Below are 16,667 nucleotides of genomic sequence, written 5' to 3'. Positions count from 1 at the left end.
CATTCTGATTAAGTTTCATGGAAATCAGAGCAGATGTATTGCCTCTAGAGTGTTTCCAAGATTTCTGTAAGATATGACCTAGTCACCTAGTTTTTGACCTCATGTGACCAATTTTAAAACTCTTGTTAGATTTCATTAAGGCAAACATTCTGACCATAACTGAAAATTCAATGTTTGGTTTGGGACACAATTTTCAAAGATTTCACCTACTGACCTGGTTTCTGACCCCATGTTAATCAGTTTCGAACTATTCTACAACAATCAAGGAAAACAGTGTGATTAAGTTTCATGATTGTCTCTAGTGTGTTCCCAATATTTTTTTCTAAGATTTGACCTATTGACCTTGTTTTTAACCCATATGACCCACTTTTAAAACGCAGTCGAAATGAAACCCAAGAGAACATTCTGACCATGTTTGAACATAATCCGACCAATCACCACCATAAAATAGTTTCGGTTGTCCTTTAAGAAAGATTTGACCTAGTGACCTAAACATGTCCAAGATTTCATCAAGGAAAACATTCTGATTAAGTTTAATAAATATTTGACCATGTATAATGCCTTTAGTGTGTTCCAAAGATTTTTGTAAGATTTGACCTAGTGACCTAGATTTTGACCCCATGTGACCCCCTTTTTTTAGTGGCCTATCTCATCAAGGGGTACATCATGACCAATTTTGAACATAACTTGACCAATCATTACCATGATATGGTTCTGGACAAGATTTTTCTAAGATTAGACCTAGTGACCTAATTTTCGATTATATGTGACCCAGTTTTATTTACGACCAAGAGTTCAAGAGGTGTATAATGCCTCTAGAATGTTCCAAAGATTTTTCTAAGATTTGACCTAGTGACCTAGTTTTTGCCCCCATGTGACCCACTTTAACAAGTGGTCCAGATTTGATCAAGGGGAACATTCTAACCAAGTTTGGACATTTTCTGATCACGGGAATGACGGACAGACGGACAACGCCAAAACAATATCCCCCTCCCCAAACCTTCGATTCGGCGGGGGATAATAAACTAACTGAAAATGCATGTTAAATTATCTTATGAATTTAATGTTGAGTTATGAAAGATTTACTTTTCATAACAATATGAATAAAGGCATTTTGTCTACATACTTATACATATATACCAACATTTCTATTAGAAAAAAGTCTTAAACCAAAGGCATTTGAAGGCCAAAATCTAACCTGTGACATAAGGTAGAACTCGACCATTGCGCTTGTGAGTGGTTCAGCATATGGCTTGAGACTGGGAACGAGTCTCAACATGGCACGGTTGAAGGTGCCGTAAATCTGGGTGAGGGAGATCTTCCCGGGATAGTCCACATACACCACAGGTACATGGCGGAGGAACCTGTAGTGTTGGCCGGAATTAATTGTACATGTATATCAAAGTAAGTTACAGTTTAGTCAGGTGTATAGCAATTGAACAAAGAAATGGACTCTACACATAACTAAAATTAACTAGAAGGATTTTTCACAACATTGCTATTTCCAAGTACAATTTTTTCCCTAAATTTCAATAAATAATTATCTTCTGATTTTTAACATCCACTGAATGAACTAGTATCTATATTAGGGATGCAAACGAATATTCGAATATTCGATCAAACGTTTGGTATTCGAATGTCAAAATCGGTATTCGAAAACAAATGTTGAATAAATAGAATAAAAAAAACTTTGACCTACAACGCTGCTATTGTCTATAAAGTTTGTTTGTCATGTTTTTACAATGATTGGCCCCTAATGCCAGAGGTGTGAATGTGATGACAATACACTAAACACGCGTCATATGTCATTTAGGGACATATTGTCGGGTACTATCAAATGTCCCCGTAATTTTACAACTGGCTACTGGACAAGTGACACCAAAAAAATAAAATATTTTCGGTAAATTTAAATGCCTTTGCCAATTAAGGATTTAAGGAATCAGCCTTATCACCAATGTGCTGTCTATGTTGCAAATTAAGCTGTGAAACATAGCTCAAATCGCCGTGATACTATGTATGGCATGTGCTACAATAATGTAGTTACATGTATGTGTGCTGTTAACTGTTTTCCATGTTTCGATGCACTGTTCTTGCTTTGAAATGTAACTGTATAGTATAGCGTTTTAGGATATATTTCCCCTATTGATGTACAATAGAAGAATCAAATTCATATTTGTTTTTGTTTTATTATTTTACTAGTTCCCGAGTTGGTTTGGTATATTAGGTAGAGGTCTATCCCAGAACGAGGCTGCTCGTCCTACGGAAATGCCCTCCATTGGCTCATAACGCCATTTGATTAGGAATCCATCTAATTTCACATTGTTTTACACTATGAAGGCAGCGGAATTATTCGATTTTGATTTTTGATTGTTCATAATGTATTACCTTTTTCTTTGTAAAAATGGGGAATTTCAGAGGCTCATTTGGGGAAAATCAGGGTCCGCCGCGCGTACTTGCTACGACAAAGTAGAATTAAAATGCCTTGGCTGTTACTTAAGCAAATGATAATAATAGTTTACTACAACTTCTAAAAGATGTATTTTGGTTATCGAATAATCGAATATTCGATCGAAAGAATTACCGAATATTCGAATATCAATTTTGCCATTCGTTTGCATCCCCTATCTATATAGATCTGCTTAAATCCCAAATTTTTAACCTACCTGTGTGAAAGGGGTTTCCTGCCAGGGTCGGTGGGAGGGTTACACGCCCCAACAAATTGGATTCTCTCAAATTTCACCCATGTCTGGTCTGACGTCCGAAAGAACCCTCCATACTCCAGCATCTGACGAAGGAAGGAAATCACACGCTGGGTGCCTGAAGAAATACAAATACAATTGCATCTTCATTGGCTGGTGTCTTTGAAGCATTACATATGCTTATGTTTGTTCAACAGCCAAATCTTTTTAATTCAAATATTGAACAGTTCTCAGTTATCAAATCCATGAAAACCCCACCATATCTATCCATGTCCGGCAGATTGATCTCGTCACAGAAGAGTACGAGCCATTTGTTGAGCTGCACAGGTGCGAGGACCACACCATTGGGGGTACGTCTGTACTCGCAGTAGTGGTCAAATGTCTTCAAAAGCAACTCAGGGGTTGTGGCACTGGAGAAGTTCAGGCCTACAACCTACAAACAGGAGGGGTGTTAACATTTAACAAAAAAATCTTAGTTTTTTTGATGAAAATGTCCCAGCAAAAACCAATCTTTACAATAGTATGAAGTTAAAAAGACCTCAATCCTGATTAAGGACCAATCCTGAATCAAGAACCCTCGTTTTACTTACATTAAATTAAGCATGCCAGAATGTTAAGAAGTGTACCTCCATATCAGGCAGCGATCTCAGTGCACTGAAGAGGGTCATTGTCTTGCCAGAGCCAGGAGGTCCACACAGCACCAGTGGCTTGTGCTCACCCAGCCAGGTGAACAGGAGGCTCTCGTGGCGCACAGTGTCAATAGTGGGGATGACCACGTCAGGGGAGGCAACCTTGTGGGTCTCCACTTCCACCTGGGGCACCTTGTTTTGCCATGGGGACCACTCCCCAGTGATCAACACCTATAACATTAAATGGTACAAGTACATGCAAGGCTATGACAGACTGAAAATATATCCAATTTTACTCTCTATGAAACTGTTCTTTTTTCTTTTTCAGTGCAGACCATTTTGTCAGTAGTAAATCAAATTTGAATATGTCTACAATAAACACATTAAAGTCAATCTATAACATTTGAACGTAAATGTTTTAGTTATTATCCCTACAAACAACATTCACCTGCTTTTCTGACACTCTTTAATCAGGCTTATGATAAGTACCAGTAGCTTGATACCTGTAGACCATAGTTTATGTCTAACAGATTAAAATCAAAGCCAGAAGGCCAGCCTTGTTTACTGCATACCTCATAGTCGATGATCCTCATATTATTCTTTGGTGGGAGGGGTATTGTGGTTATGCCCCTGATGAACTGTCCCATCTCTTCCCGGACCTTCAACTTGCCGTCTCCTGAGAGTGACCACAGCAGGCTGTGCACCAGGTACTTGGTCATGTAGGACTCCAACTGGCTTTGCTGAAATGTAATGAGGATGTCAATGTTTGGTCATGTCTTATAGGATGAGGAAATAATTTATAATTTTCCTGGTATAAGGGAGCGTGTCTTTTTTCCCTAATTTGGACCCCAAAAGGGTTAATTTGCTTCTGTAGGGGGTCTGGTGTAATTCAAAAGTGCCTTCCCCCCAGGTGTTATATGTTTAAATGGAATAGACCTCAGGGAACTCATCACACACCATAAATAAGCATTTTGTTTCTAAAGTGTTTCAGGTTCTTAGTTCTTTAAAATCAGTGTATGGTATATTGTGGCATATAATTTTACAAGTATTAATCTTGTTGTGCATATCATAAAATCTCAAACATTGATACAAAATAAACGCTTAAATTTTTACAACAATATTAATGAAAGAAGAAAAATTGAAAAAGTCCAAAATGATGACAATTTTGATTAGACTGTACAATTAATTGCCTTAGACTTACGGACTGAAGGGGAATCACTGAGGCATTTTTAAGGATAATATTGAATAGTGGCCCAGGCTGACAGTAAATAAAAGGGTGCCATTAGCAGTGATCTGAGTTTGACCTTCAGAGGTTTATTAGGAATTGAGAATCCCTCCATTCACAGTATACTACATATAATTTATAAATGAAAAAGATGAAATATGATGACAGTTTTGAGACTAAAGCACACCAAACAACATGCAAAATAGTTTGATTATAAATCACATCAGCCATTTTTATGTTGTGATAAAACATTGGCATATGTTGCTTAGAGTAAAGTGGATTGTTTAGTTTTTTTGAGCAAATGCCTTTAATTTTCAAAGTCAATTGCATTTATAATGTTTTAATACATGAATTCAGAAAATTTTAGATCAAATCCCAATTTAACTTTGTTCATAACAACAAATATTTATGATGTTTAGGCACAACCCTGGTATGTCAAATACATTTTTCTAGTGTTTTTTTTTTAAGTTAAAATATTTTGTTGAAGCTCTTGCACTGATCACATAAAAATCAAACAATCAAGATATATTTCTATAACTCTTCTTTTCATTGTAGAAAGGAACCAATCTTATATTAAGCACACTTACCGACATAGGGAAGTCAGGGTGTCCACTGTTGTATGTAAGGATGTTCCTAACCCCCTGGTTCAGCATGGAGAAGAGGGAGTTGAGGGCTCTGAGTCTTGTGAAGTCCATAATGTGCTCTAGTGACACGGCAAACTCCAGGCATCGGTTCACCAGCCCATCCGACGTTAGGTCTGTGCTTAGCGCAACTGCACAGTCCTTCTGGACCTGTATGTGTAGAATAGAAGTGGTAAACAACTAGGCTGAACACCAGAACATCCTAAGCTGATGACATCAACCATCTTCAATTTCAAATGATTTTTAAGCACAAGTGAGGACTAAATAATAGAGATAACAAAATTCAAAAGGCAAAACTTCCATTTAAGGCAGACATTTTCCACTGGAGAATCACACGGATGTAATCTGCACGTTGTGTATCAGCCGAATGGCAGTTGAGATCTATTCTGCGCCTACAGAAAGTCCAGTTAAACAAGGTTGTTCTTTATGGCATTGAAGAGAACAGAACTGCTTGGTCCATTAGATATTCCTTCCAGCCTGTTCATTTCATTATTTGCAAATTTCTTCTGCATAAACTGATTCAATTCCACCCACCTGCATATTCGGTGAGATGATCTCCTCTTCCTGTTTCCCGGTCGGCTTGTACTCCATGTCTTCATCCTCCAGGGGTATGTTGCGAAGCCGGAGCAAGTAGTTCTCAAACACCATCTCTACAGAGAGTACATCCTCGCTGAACCACACCATACCGCAACGACTAACTGTGGCCAGTGTCGCGTATCGCAGGTCCTGCACCTCGAACATGACCCGCACCTGAATTATGGAGCAATAGGTTCTGTTAGTGTTGTACATACAAAGACTTGATAATTTTTACTCATAATATGATCACATGTAAGAAGGGTGCTAATGTACTGGTAACTTCTACCCTCATAAACCAGATTTTGCAGATTAACCAAGTTTTATATGGCAATAATATGGGATTTTTTTTATTATAACTAGATTGAATAACAATGTTTTCTGTGAATTTTTCTTTATTAATCCCTTGCACTTCACTCACATTTGGTGGGATTCCTAGACGTTCTCCGTTGGGAAGGGTGAGCAGCCTGCTCTCGTCGAGGACAGTATTCAAATTCTCCACCCACTCAGGGTCCACGTCACCATCAAATATAATCCACTGACGCTTCTGGAGCTCCCCACGAACATTGTCTATGATCCTGAAATATTAAGACATTTACATGGTTGTTATGTGTACCAAGTATCAGAGTGCAGACTTCCTGAAAGTTAACAAAATGTCAGACGTTTGGTTTGAAAACACAAAAATCTGTCAGACCAAAAGAAAATCTGTCCGACCAAAACAGATGGAATAAAAATAAAGAAAACATTTTTCATTTGAGTAATACAAACAATCGCTGATAATTTCTTTTTTTGTCTTGCTTGGCACCTTCATTAAATACAAACAACGCCATGTTTGCTGTGTTGACAACTGGCGGTATATTACAAGCAAAGGGATTATTTTTTCAACGGGCAATGTCGAAAGCAAGCAGCACATTTTTTTTAACGCATTTATGCTAAAACACATTTACTGGGTGGGCCTTAATGCTAAAACCTGGTTATCAAAGAATTAAAACTGGACAGTAGGACTGATTTCTGTTCACTAATTGTCGGACCGGATCAAAATTTGCCAGCCATGTCTGTCTGACCAATGGTTTTCAGAATACTTGAAATCTTGTTTGTTGGGGAATGAATATGTTACGTATGCAGTTATTTATTTACAATTCTTGTTTCTTGTTTGAAAGATTTTCCAAGAATTTTTCAGAAATTAATTTCTAAAAATAAACCTACTTTCGCAGTGTATGAGTGAAAAGACCATCAGTCCATTCTCTGGTATTTGGATCCATACTTCCGTACAGTGCAGCCTTGGAGATTGACTGAAAAATAGTGCATAAACTTAGCAAGTCTTAATCATGCAAAAGTTCAGTAGAAACTTTAATTAAAACCTCATTGCAATGCCTTTCAAGAAAAATGTGCAAACGAAGATCTATCTTCTACCAAAGCGAAAGCATTTTCATTTCTGCATTAAGCTAGACAGTGGCAATTGCTACACTCGATTTTCTCAAATTGTACCTTTGGATCTATGACATGGGAAACTCCTTCTGTGCCCTCCAGCCTCTCCAGGGCCTTCAGAAGTACACGCCAGGCCATCGTTTTCCCGGATCCACTGGGGCCCACCATCATCAGACCGTGGTGTAACTGTGTGATCTGGTACAGCTGTAATACCTGCAGCAAAACATATATGTTAAAGGTGTTTCTACATCAAGATGGCTATCAAACCTCACCGACTTCGCAATCCTACAACAAACATGTACATTTAGTATGAAATGCTCATTTTTGTAGTAATTGCTACCTACTTTGTCGACCCAGAGTGTTCCCATCTCATCTCCTTCCCCATACACGAGGAACATCTCTTCACAGACCTTCTTCACCTCGCGTCGGAGGTCGGCCATGATGGCGGGAGTGTACTCGACACCTGGGAACACGTCGGACAGCAAGCTGTGCAGCAGTGGGATGTCCTCCGCAACCAGTTTGGGAACCACTGTCTCCATCACAGACTGGATCAGGATCTGGGTAAGGGGATAGACAATGAACAGGTTTAACTCTGAACATCCCACAGAATATTGTTTATAATTTTACATCATTTCAAGCACTGAAACAAGAATGTAACTCTTTTTTCACCAACAGTTCCTATGTATTCATTTTCACAGTGAACAATAATAGCAACACAATTGGATTTCTTTAATTATCAGACCTCTTGTTCAGGTAGGTTTTCAGCAATGTGTGTCTCTTCAACAGTCTGTCCCTTCTCCTCGAGTTCCTCTTTCTTTCTCTTTATGTGGTCTCTCTTCACATGTCCAGCAGAGACAAGCACTGACTTAAGGGCTCGCAGACCAAAGTCGTAGTGGGACTGGGGTGACAATTGCTCATGGCACAACCTGCAAGAGGAATGTGAGATTCCAGTTATTGATATTATTTTAATTAAAACGCGACACACATGTTCATTTCACTTCTATTTTTAACAACAAGGAAGTATAATTTACCCAAAATCTTATTAAGCCTGAAAAAATGCTGTTCGAATCACTAAACACTTAAATCTACAAGAACTTAAAAACGTCCAAGACTATGCTACTGTAACAATACTTACACAAAGAAGGGTACAATCTTGTTGGAGAGTTTCTCTGCAGTGCGGAATCCCTGTGAGTACAGCATCACTTGGGCAATGAGCTGTCTGTCAGGTTGGGTCATGGCCAGACTGCGGAACAGTTTCTTCAGATTGTCAGGTAGGTTGGAGCGACCAGCATAGCCTGGGTTCATTGTGATAAAGATGGCCATGTCAGGGTTCACCTTCACTTGCTTCCCGATCAGGTCAATCACCATTGGCTGGCCTGCAGAATAAGGAAAGTGCAGGAAATGTTAAGCATTTACTTTTACCTTGGTGAGATTTAAAATATTCCTTTCATGTACAATAAAAGTGTTTTTACCCTGGCAATGGAAGTCAGTTATACTGGCCAGTCATATTTTGAAAACTGATAAAAATAATGATGTTAGGATTCCATGTTAACTTTATTGAGAGCTGGAACAGTGGTCCAGTAACTTTGAAAACCTACCAGACATGACCTAAACCAAACTAGACCTTAGTGTTTAATTCATCATACCAAAAGATGTTAAATAAAAATAATAAAAAATAAAATAACATATAAAGTCATACTTAGATTAAGAGTACCATTACCTCTTATTCACAATTTTCAATAAACATTTGCATGCATTTAGCATAAATTTAAGAGTGATTTCTATCATTTTGTAATAATAATATACAGATAAAATTAAGTATGAATAAGTTCATTGTTTAAAATGTTTCTGTCATCTGCTAAGCACAATGTGAACAACCAAATCAGAATAAATTGTAATGATCTTTAATTCTAGATATTGTTTGGTATTTTAACCTCAATGCACCTTAAATAATTGAAATTTGATAATAGCTATCCAAAAAAAGAGAAGAAAAAAAAACATTAAAAAAAGTTCTCAAGCCTCAGACATAGCTACCCTAAGTGGCCTAGTTTGGGCCTTAATGTCGAACCCTGGACGTCCAAATGTTTGTTTAACAAGGGTAGCCCTGGAGTGCATGCTTACGCTGTTATTTTGTTTTTAGCCCAAAAAAGGGGCATATAACTCAACATTTATAACAGCTCAAAATATGGTTTTGGCCATACATGTGCATATAATCTCTGGCAACCTATATACCAAGTCTTTTTAAATATCTTGAACGACTTCTGAGTTGAACCATGTCAAACACACCAAGGCTATAATAATTCCTAGATTCTTTTTTCGGAAGAGCTAAAAACTGAAACTGACAGTAATGTATGCTTTTGTTAACTTAAGGAATTGATTAAGCTCATTTATACATGTATGAAGTACAACAATATTCAATAAACACATGAAAAACTTGATATTTCAACACTGAAATAAGTTACTATTATAAGAATAAAGTAAACTTGAGACATACACAGAAAATTCTACGAACACACTGAAATGATACTATACAGAAAAAATATTGCTCTAACATGTACAACAACAGAGTGGAGTGGTGTGAACATTTTGGCTGTGAAAAGAAGAATGAACAAGTGTGCATTAGTTATTACATAGTAATAAACCCAACTGTACTGCAAAATACATAAAACAAGGTTACAACACATGACATTGAACAAATTGGTGGTGTTAGTACAAACAACAACTCCTACCCTTCTTTCTTTTGCCATCTGAGCATTCCAAAAGCAAGCACAAACAAATCATTTAAGCTTCACTTCACAAATCCAAACACCATTTTCATAAATCTTTTTACAATGACATATAAATACTACTTTTAATTTGACAATCATTATGTGTAAAGTTGATGGTTAGTAATGAATTAAAGTACAGTTAAAATTTAGTACACAGTGCTACTCAGCCTAAAAAAAATTTAACCAGACACCATAAAAATCTTATTTATCCCAAAAATTCAAGCAGCACAAAGCTGACATGTACACGAATCTCCACCCACCTTTGTCCTTGCGGCCAGCCATGTCCTTGAGGGCCTCCTGGATGGTCTGTATCTGCTGAGAGCAGGCAGACAACATGCGCTCCTCCAGACGGTTAAACTCGTCAAAACAGCCCCATGCACCCACCTGGCACAGACCCACGAAGATACGACCCATTGCCTGGAATTGCATGGTCACACAGTGTTTGAATATTTTGTGTGTTAATATGAAATTACCGAAGTTTGTAATCATAACAAATGCTCTAATTTGAAATGTCAGATTAATAAATGACTACTATTCACAATTGAACTAATCTTTGTCCCTTTGACTTTCAACTACATTATAATTCACGTGGTAGAAGACAAGCAGAAGTAGGTCCTAGTTTTAATCTTAAAAACATGTCACATCATGCCATTTTTCACAGGAAACTATGTGGGGGTATCTCATAGTAAGACTCATGTGAGTTTGTCATGGTTTATATGGATTTGTGTCCAGTTTTACCTGGAAGTCGAATGTCTCGTCACAGTTGAAAACAAGGACAAATCTTCCTAGCTGATTACCCAGGGCCTTAACAGACTCAGTCTTGCCTGTACCAGCAGGACCTAAAAGCAAAAATACAACACATTAACAAAGTCATAATGAAACAAGTATTTTCATCGTATGATCTAATGACCAAATTAAAACCATCAATAAAAGAGCCTTGAATACAATTTTCACCACTTTCCATTATCCTTTAATTTTCACAATAGTGACATTTAAAATTTCAAAATTGAGTGACTATTCCATTTAACTATAAGAATGAAAATCAGCCTTGAACATTTTATAAGAAAGGCCTTAGCAAAAGGCTCATCCACCTACCAAATGGCGATCCCCCAAGCCTGGCCTCAAGTGCCTGTGTGAGTGTAAGGTAGCACCTGTCTGTGAGTGGCGTCTGTACCAGCTTGTCCTGCACACCCAAATACTCAAACCCATAGTTGAACTTGGCGTTGGCCATCTGGATGGACAGTTGTTGGAGCACATCCTGAGTTCTTGGGGTCGAAGTAGAACCTCATCTGGCACAGCCAGTCAAACTGACTTGGGGCTGTTGATCTTGTCTGTGATCATGGTCCTTGTCACGTCCCTCTGGTGAACCAGCTCGGTGATCTATTTGGAAGTATTCAATGTTAAATCATCAACTGTTTATTGAAAATTCTTTTAGCTATGCAACAATGAAATGAAAATCCATTTCAGTATTACAAAATCTTCTAAAAAAAAATCTTTTCACTTACCAGGTGCTCAAGTTTCTTCCTGCGTACTGGAGGCTGTTCATGAAGCACGGAGTCTGCCAGGATATTGAGTGTGGACTCCACAGTGGAGAGCACTTCCTGTACAGGTCCCATGTCTGACCCGCCCTTTCCTGCCACCAATGTCAGTGCACCATCCACACTCTCCGACCAAGAGATCTGGGACGCTAACACCACAAGCTGGGCCTGTTACGTGGTGGACAAACAAGTTAATTTCACTGAATTTTCTCCACAGTCATTTACCATAATCTTTACATCTACAGTTTTAAATTGGTGTACCCAAGAACATAATTATGTATTTCCTTTATCATTCCCATTACTTCTATTAATTTCTTATTTCTCATGCTTCAAGCTACAACACCAGATTATCCTTTCAGACCTTTCAAATTGTACCTGGTATTTGTCCACCCAGTTGAGGTACTGCTGCGAGTCAATCTTGCCAGACTTGAAGGCAGGTCACGTCCTTCACGGAATCAGCAAGCAGCTTGGCTAGAGTGACTCTCATCTCCTTCTCCACACAGGTCAGCCATTCATTGATTTTCGGGTTTTTGGTTATGGACACTGGTGTGGCAAACACAACCTATGGGAACAAAGGCCGAAAGTTTCTTCATCACTTTATATTGCAATAACAGACACTTTGACAGGATGAAAATGCAGTACATATGTACATACTTATAGTGTTTAAATACTTAAATAAGAATATTAGAATACCAAAAACAGATACCTTAATTGGCAGTGCTAAGGTGAATGCGTCTTAATTATGAAGACATCTCAATAATAAACAGATTTTACTTGTATTTATAATAAGAAAATTTTCCATTTCAAATCCATGTTATAAGATTTGGCACTGACCTCCTCCCCCTCCTTGGAGAGCAGCCCCAGGACTTGGGAGTTGTCATCGTTCAGTGTAATGGTGGCCACCCCGGCAAACATCTTCTTGAAGTGCTTCTGTAGGCGTGCCACATTCTTACTGTTTCCTATGATCTCCAGCAGGTCCTCGTCTCCAACAAAGTAGAACCTGCAAACAAATAAGAGAATGTATAACATGTTCAATCTTGGACTAGGGCAATGCTTGACATTAAGTTTGATATGGTGTCATGGATTCTAACATACAGTTTGTAGTTATCAAAATAACATTCAAATATATGCAATGGGTAAACCTAACCATCAATAAAGATTTGAGATATTCTCTTCAAAGCGTTTCAACATTTTCACATGTGGCCTTTTATTGAGTTTAGTATCTGTAATAAAGTCTTGCAATGTTTCTGAAATACTCTTTTGGGCATTTAACAGTACCTGGGGAATGAGGCTCTCTCCCTCTCCAAGTACTCTCCCAGAGCCTTCTGGATCTTGCCCAACAGGTCGGCCAGCCTCTCCAGCTGTCTCTGACTGTTTGGGATGTTTAGGACGTCCATCACCAGCGGTGACTTGGCCACCTTCTTCATCAGGGCCAAGAACTCTGTACTCACACTGGAAAAATAATGACATCATTGCAAATCACACATTCAGGCAATCAGTCAAATATTTCTAGTTTCTCAAAATTTACATAAAAACTGCAGAATTCATGTCATTCCTTGCCCACACTTAACTAGACATTCATAAAGCAAATAACAACCTTTGGAAACCATTATAATCTATTTTGTACAAAGCCAATGGGCATCCTTACCCCTGGAATCTCTGGGTCTCTACAGGCAGGAGGTGCTGTATGTCTGCACTGCCCGTGAAGATGCCCTCCAGGTACACCCAGCGTCTCTGTACATCTATCCACACATCAAACAGTGCGTTGATACGGTTCAGCTTGTCCTCCCATGACAGGGCATCTTCCTCAAATTGCTGAAAGAGCAAAAGAATGTTTGAAATGCATTCCCTATGAGACTGAAACCCAAACCTTGAACTTTTAGTGGTAAAATCAATCCCAACAACTTCCAATTTCATTATCTTTAAAAATGGGAAAGTGAACAGTAATAAAATGTTTTAAAGTAACTAATAGGAAGACATACATAGTTAAAAGCAATTTTGAAGTATTGAAGTTGTATTAACTAGACATTTGTTGCGTTATTGTACCACACATTTGCATCATTACATAAATCACTACACTTTTTACACGGATACCTACCTTGTAGTAAGGGGAGAGTTTCATGGCCATTACAGAGTTGATGTGTTCCTTGACCTTGTTGAAGAGGTCGTCCCAGCCCCGAATCAGACGGCACCGACCCTGGTAACTAATCATGTCCAGCTCATACGCTCGCCACGTCTCACTCACCTACAAATAAAATGGGACATATTGTTCGGTACATTACATTTTGGGCAAAAGCAGGATACAAACAGAAAGTTAAGAGCTGGATTAAATATATCTAAATACTGTGCATAACTGACAACTCTTTAGAATCCAATAAACTAACATAATATATCTTTCATTAATTCACATACATCAACACAGTCTAAATTCTCTCTTTAAAACATCAGAGTCCCCACTTACTTGTTTTAGGAACTCCTCTAGAGCCATTTCTCCCTGAGCCACAAGGATGATGTCCTTAACAATGTGCTCATTTTTCAGCAGGTCAATGTCCCACACGTGCCCCAGGGTGAGTTCAGACAAAACCCACTTCACCCCAAGTCTCCTCGTCAACTGCTTCCAGTGGCGCTCTTTCAACGCCTCAGACTTCAACTCAACAATCAGCATGTTCACCTGGTATGGAAAGTATATTTACATGCCTTGATATTTGCACAAGTTTCTTAAATAAAATATATGAATCTAGTACAAAGCTCATAATTTCAAAAACCTTTACATCAACACAAGGACTCAACAGTTGCAGCTCTTCATTCAAAAGTTCATTAAAGGATTAATAGCCAAGAAAGCCGAGTGTGTACCTTGGCAAATCCTTGCAGCAGTCGTTTTACAAACTTCGTACGAGGAATAGGCTCTCAGTCTGGCTGGTAGCTCCTTCATTTGGTTCAGCAGACCATCAATGCTTTGTCGAATCTGCAAAAGAAAACAAACACTGAAGCTACATGTATAGGAACAAAAAAAACATGACCTTTAGTTTAGTTCACAATCCCTCAAATATATTTCTGCTAAAAAAGACAACCAAAAGTAGATTCACTTACACCAGCATGCCATGTTTATTGAACATATATAATTTCTTTCAGAATATGGGCAGAAAAAGTTGCTTACTTGTTACAAAATAAAATTCTATATATTTGATCTCTTCCACAGTTTTCTCAGCCTCTAAACAGTACAGACATGTTCATGTACCTTTCTAGGTTGCACAGAGAGCCATGGTTTGTCCTTGAGTTCATAGATCTGGTCCCAGATCTTGCCAAGCTCGGTCCATACTCCCTTCAGATCCTGCAGTTCCTCCAGGGACACCTGTACACGCTCTTCACTCATGCTCAACTGACCTTTTTGGCAGATTAACATGGAAGTCAATGACGAGATAAAGGAATAAAACAGATAATACTAAAGGAAAGATGAGATTGATGCAGAGTACGTAAGTGCCAGGCCGTTGGAGATCAGACAAACATCATAATAGATTATCATCAACAATCTGAGATGTCATTTTGATCAACCATTGACTTCATATTTGAAACTGAATCATCCAGAATGCATGAAATTAATATCCCAATAAAAAGTAACCAATTATTGTAATATTATCGTATATATTTTATATATTTATACTGTTAGGCACTATCCAATTTTTTTAAACCAGAATCAATTATCAGGGACTTCAGAGGCATTCCCCCGCAAACAATCAATTTCCAACAACTATTCAATCACTGTACTAGTTCCTACATGTATACTACAATTCTAAATTGGAAAGCTACAATCTCTTCCACTTGTCCACTTGTTTGAATGTTCAACCTGAATCACAATTCTACTTGCTAATTGCTTTTATTTCAAATCCCTTTGATCTATTTAAGATTTTCTACCTGGTTCAGCCAGTTCCAGGGCCTCTTTTGCCTTGGATACATTCTCTCTTTCCTCCTTCAGCCTCGAGAACTTCCCTTCAAAGATGGTAATGGCCTTCAGGGCCTCATCCGGGGGCAGCTCACCCTGTCATGATTGAAAAAGGTTATTTATCATATTTATTCAACTCTTTTATTTAACACAAATGTAAGTATAAATATTGTAAGTCAGCTGATAAAATGATTTGGTTTACAATATTGATAATTGCATAATTATGTTAACTGCACATGAACTTATTGAATTTTGACTTCTTGTATCAAATAACCTATGACGGACTTACACCGACAGGCTTATCCTTCTCCCAATCAACGAGGAGATCGGAGGTCTTGCCCTCAACAATCTTATCCTCAGAGACGATCTTCATCTGTAGACTGGCGACCTGTGTCTGAATAGAGCCGTCCTTGCGCTTCATGATGTCAGTGAAAGCACCCCACTCGCCCTCTATGTTGTCACTGTACAGCCAGTTAGTTGGGAACTGGAACCTCTGACGCTCCAGAATACGCTGGCCTTCCTTGTACATCTGTCAGGAGATACATGTACATCATAGTTATGCAGTATGTACATGAATCAAATCAGAATCCTTAATGTGTGAGTAAATTTACATGATAACATTTAGGTATATCAATTGGAATTTCATATTATAAGGTTTTCTATAACAAATACATAAAATACAATCGAAAGGGTAACGTACATCCAGCACCTCTTTTTTACTCACTGTAGGGCAGAGAAACAATTATCAGGTTAAAGTATAATTTGCAAGTGAATACTCACATCAACTTGTTTTTCCCAGGTCTTCATCTGGCGTTTTAGGGCCTGCACCTGGGTGATGAGCACGACAGCCTCCGACGTGTTTGCTGTGTCAATGGATTGCTGCTCAAGGTCGGAGCGCGACTTCTGGATGTGGACATGGAACTCCGTCATCTCATTACTCAGCATGTTTCCGAACCTGCTCAGCACTTCCTTGTGCCACGAGTCATACTTGAGGGAGACCTTGGACTGCACTTTGCTGAACTGCACAACAATTGGACCAATTTCTTTCTGTGACTCTGACGTGTCAAATGTCTTCCTAGCTGATCTGAAAATGGAGGATAATGGTGTTTTAATAAAGTTTAAATATAATTACTTTTTTCATTGTGAAGCATATATGCAACATTCCATGAACACTTGTTGGACAAGTAGCAATGCTTTTCAGAATTAGTTTGTCTGACATGAGGTAT

General features: G+C 38.4%; 1 protein-coding gene across 1 annotated transcript in view; it reads right to left on the bottom strand.

Moving 5' to 3' along the window:
- LOC128209011 (cytoplasmic dynein 1 heavy chain 1-like) overlaps positions 1 to 16,667 on the bottom strand; it is a 63,012-nt gene that overhangs the window by 24,677 nt on the left and 21,668 nt on the right. Inside the window, 32 exon segments of the mRNA XM_052912808.1 lie at positions 1,199 to 1,364; positions 2,664 to 2,817; positions 2,958 to 3,132; positions 3,326 to 3,559; positions 3,901 to 4,068; positions 5,141 to 5,344; positions 5,729 to 5,944; positions 6,189 to 6,345; positions 6,974 to 7,059; positions 7,256 to 7,408; positions 7,540 to 7,752; positions 7,938 to 8,121; positions 8,331 to 8,571; positions 10,224 to 10,380; positions 10,702 to 10,802; positions 11,059 to 11,221; positions 11,223 to 11,285; positions 11,287 to 11,343; positions 11,469 to 11,669; positions 11,877 to 11,936; positions 11,938 to 12,063; positions 12,336 to 12,501; positions 12,780 to 12,953; positions 13,150 to 13,316; positions 13,600 to 13,746; positions 13,963 to 14,172; positions 14,355 to 14,384; positions 14,386 to 14,466; positions 14,740 to 14,885; positions 15,414 to 15,537; positions 15,731 to 15,970; positions 16,222 to 16,525. Coding sequence (XP_052768768.1) covers positions 1,199 to 1,364; positions 2,664 to 2,817; positions 2,958 to 3,132; positions 3,326 to 3,559; positions 3,901 to 4,068; positions 5,141 to 5,344; positions 5,729 to 5,944; positions 6,189 to 6,345; positions 6,974 to 7,059; positions 7,256 to 7,408; positions 7,540 to 7,752; positions 7,938 to 8,121; positions 8,331 to 8,571; positions 10,224 to 10,380; positions 10,702 to 10,802; positions 11,059 to 11,221; positions 11,223 to 11,285; positions 11,287 to 11,343; positions 11,469 to 11,669; positions 11,877 to 11,936; positions 11,938 to 12,063; positions 12,336 to 12,501; positions 12,780 to 12,953; positions 13,150 to 13,316; positions 13,600 to 13,746; positions 13,963 to 14,172; positions 14,355 to 14,384; positions 14,386 to 14,466; positions 14,740 to 14,885; positions 15,414 to 15,537; positions 15,731 to 15,970; positions 16,222 to 16,525 — 5,068 coding nt within the window.

This window comes from Mya arenaria, chromosome 11 (assembly GCF_026914265.1).
Source record: "Mya arenaria isolate MELC-2E11 chromosome 11, ASM2691426v1".
Taxonomy (NCBI): domain Eukaryota; kingdom Metazoa; phylum Mollusca; class Bivalvia; order Myida; family Myidae; genus Mya; species Mya arenaria.
This window is presented reverse-complemented; position numbering and strand designations above follow the sequence as displayed.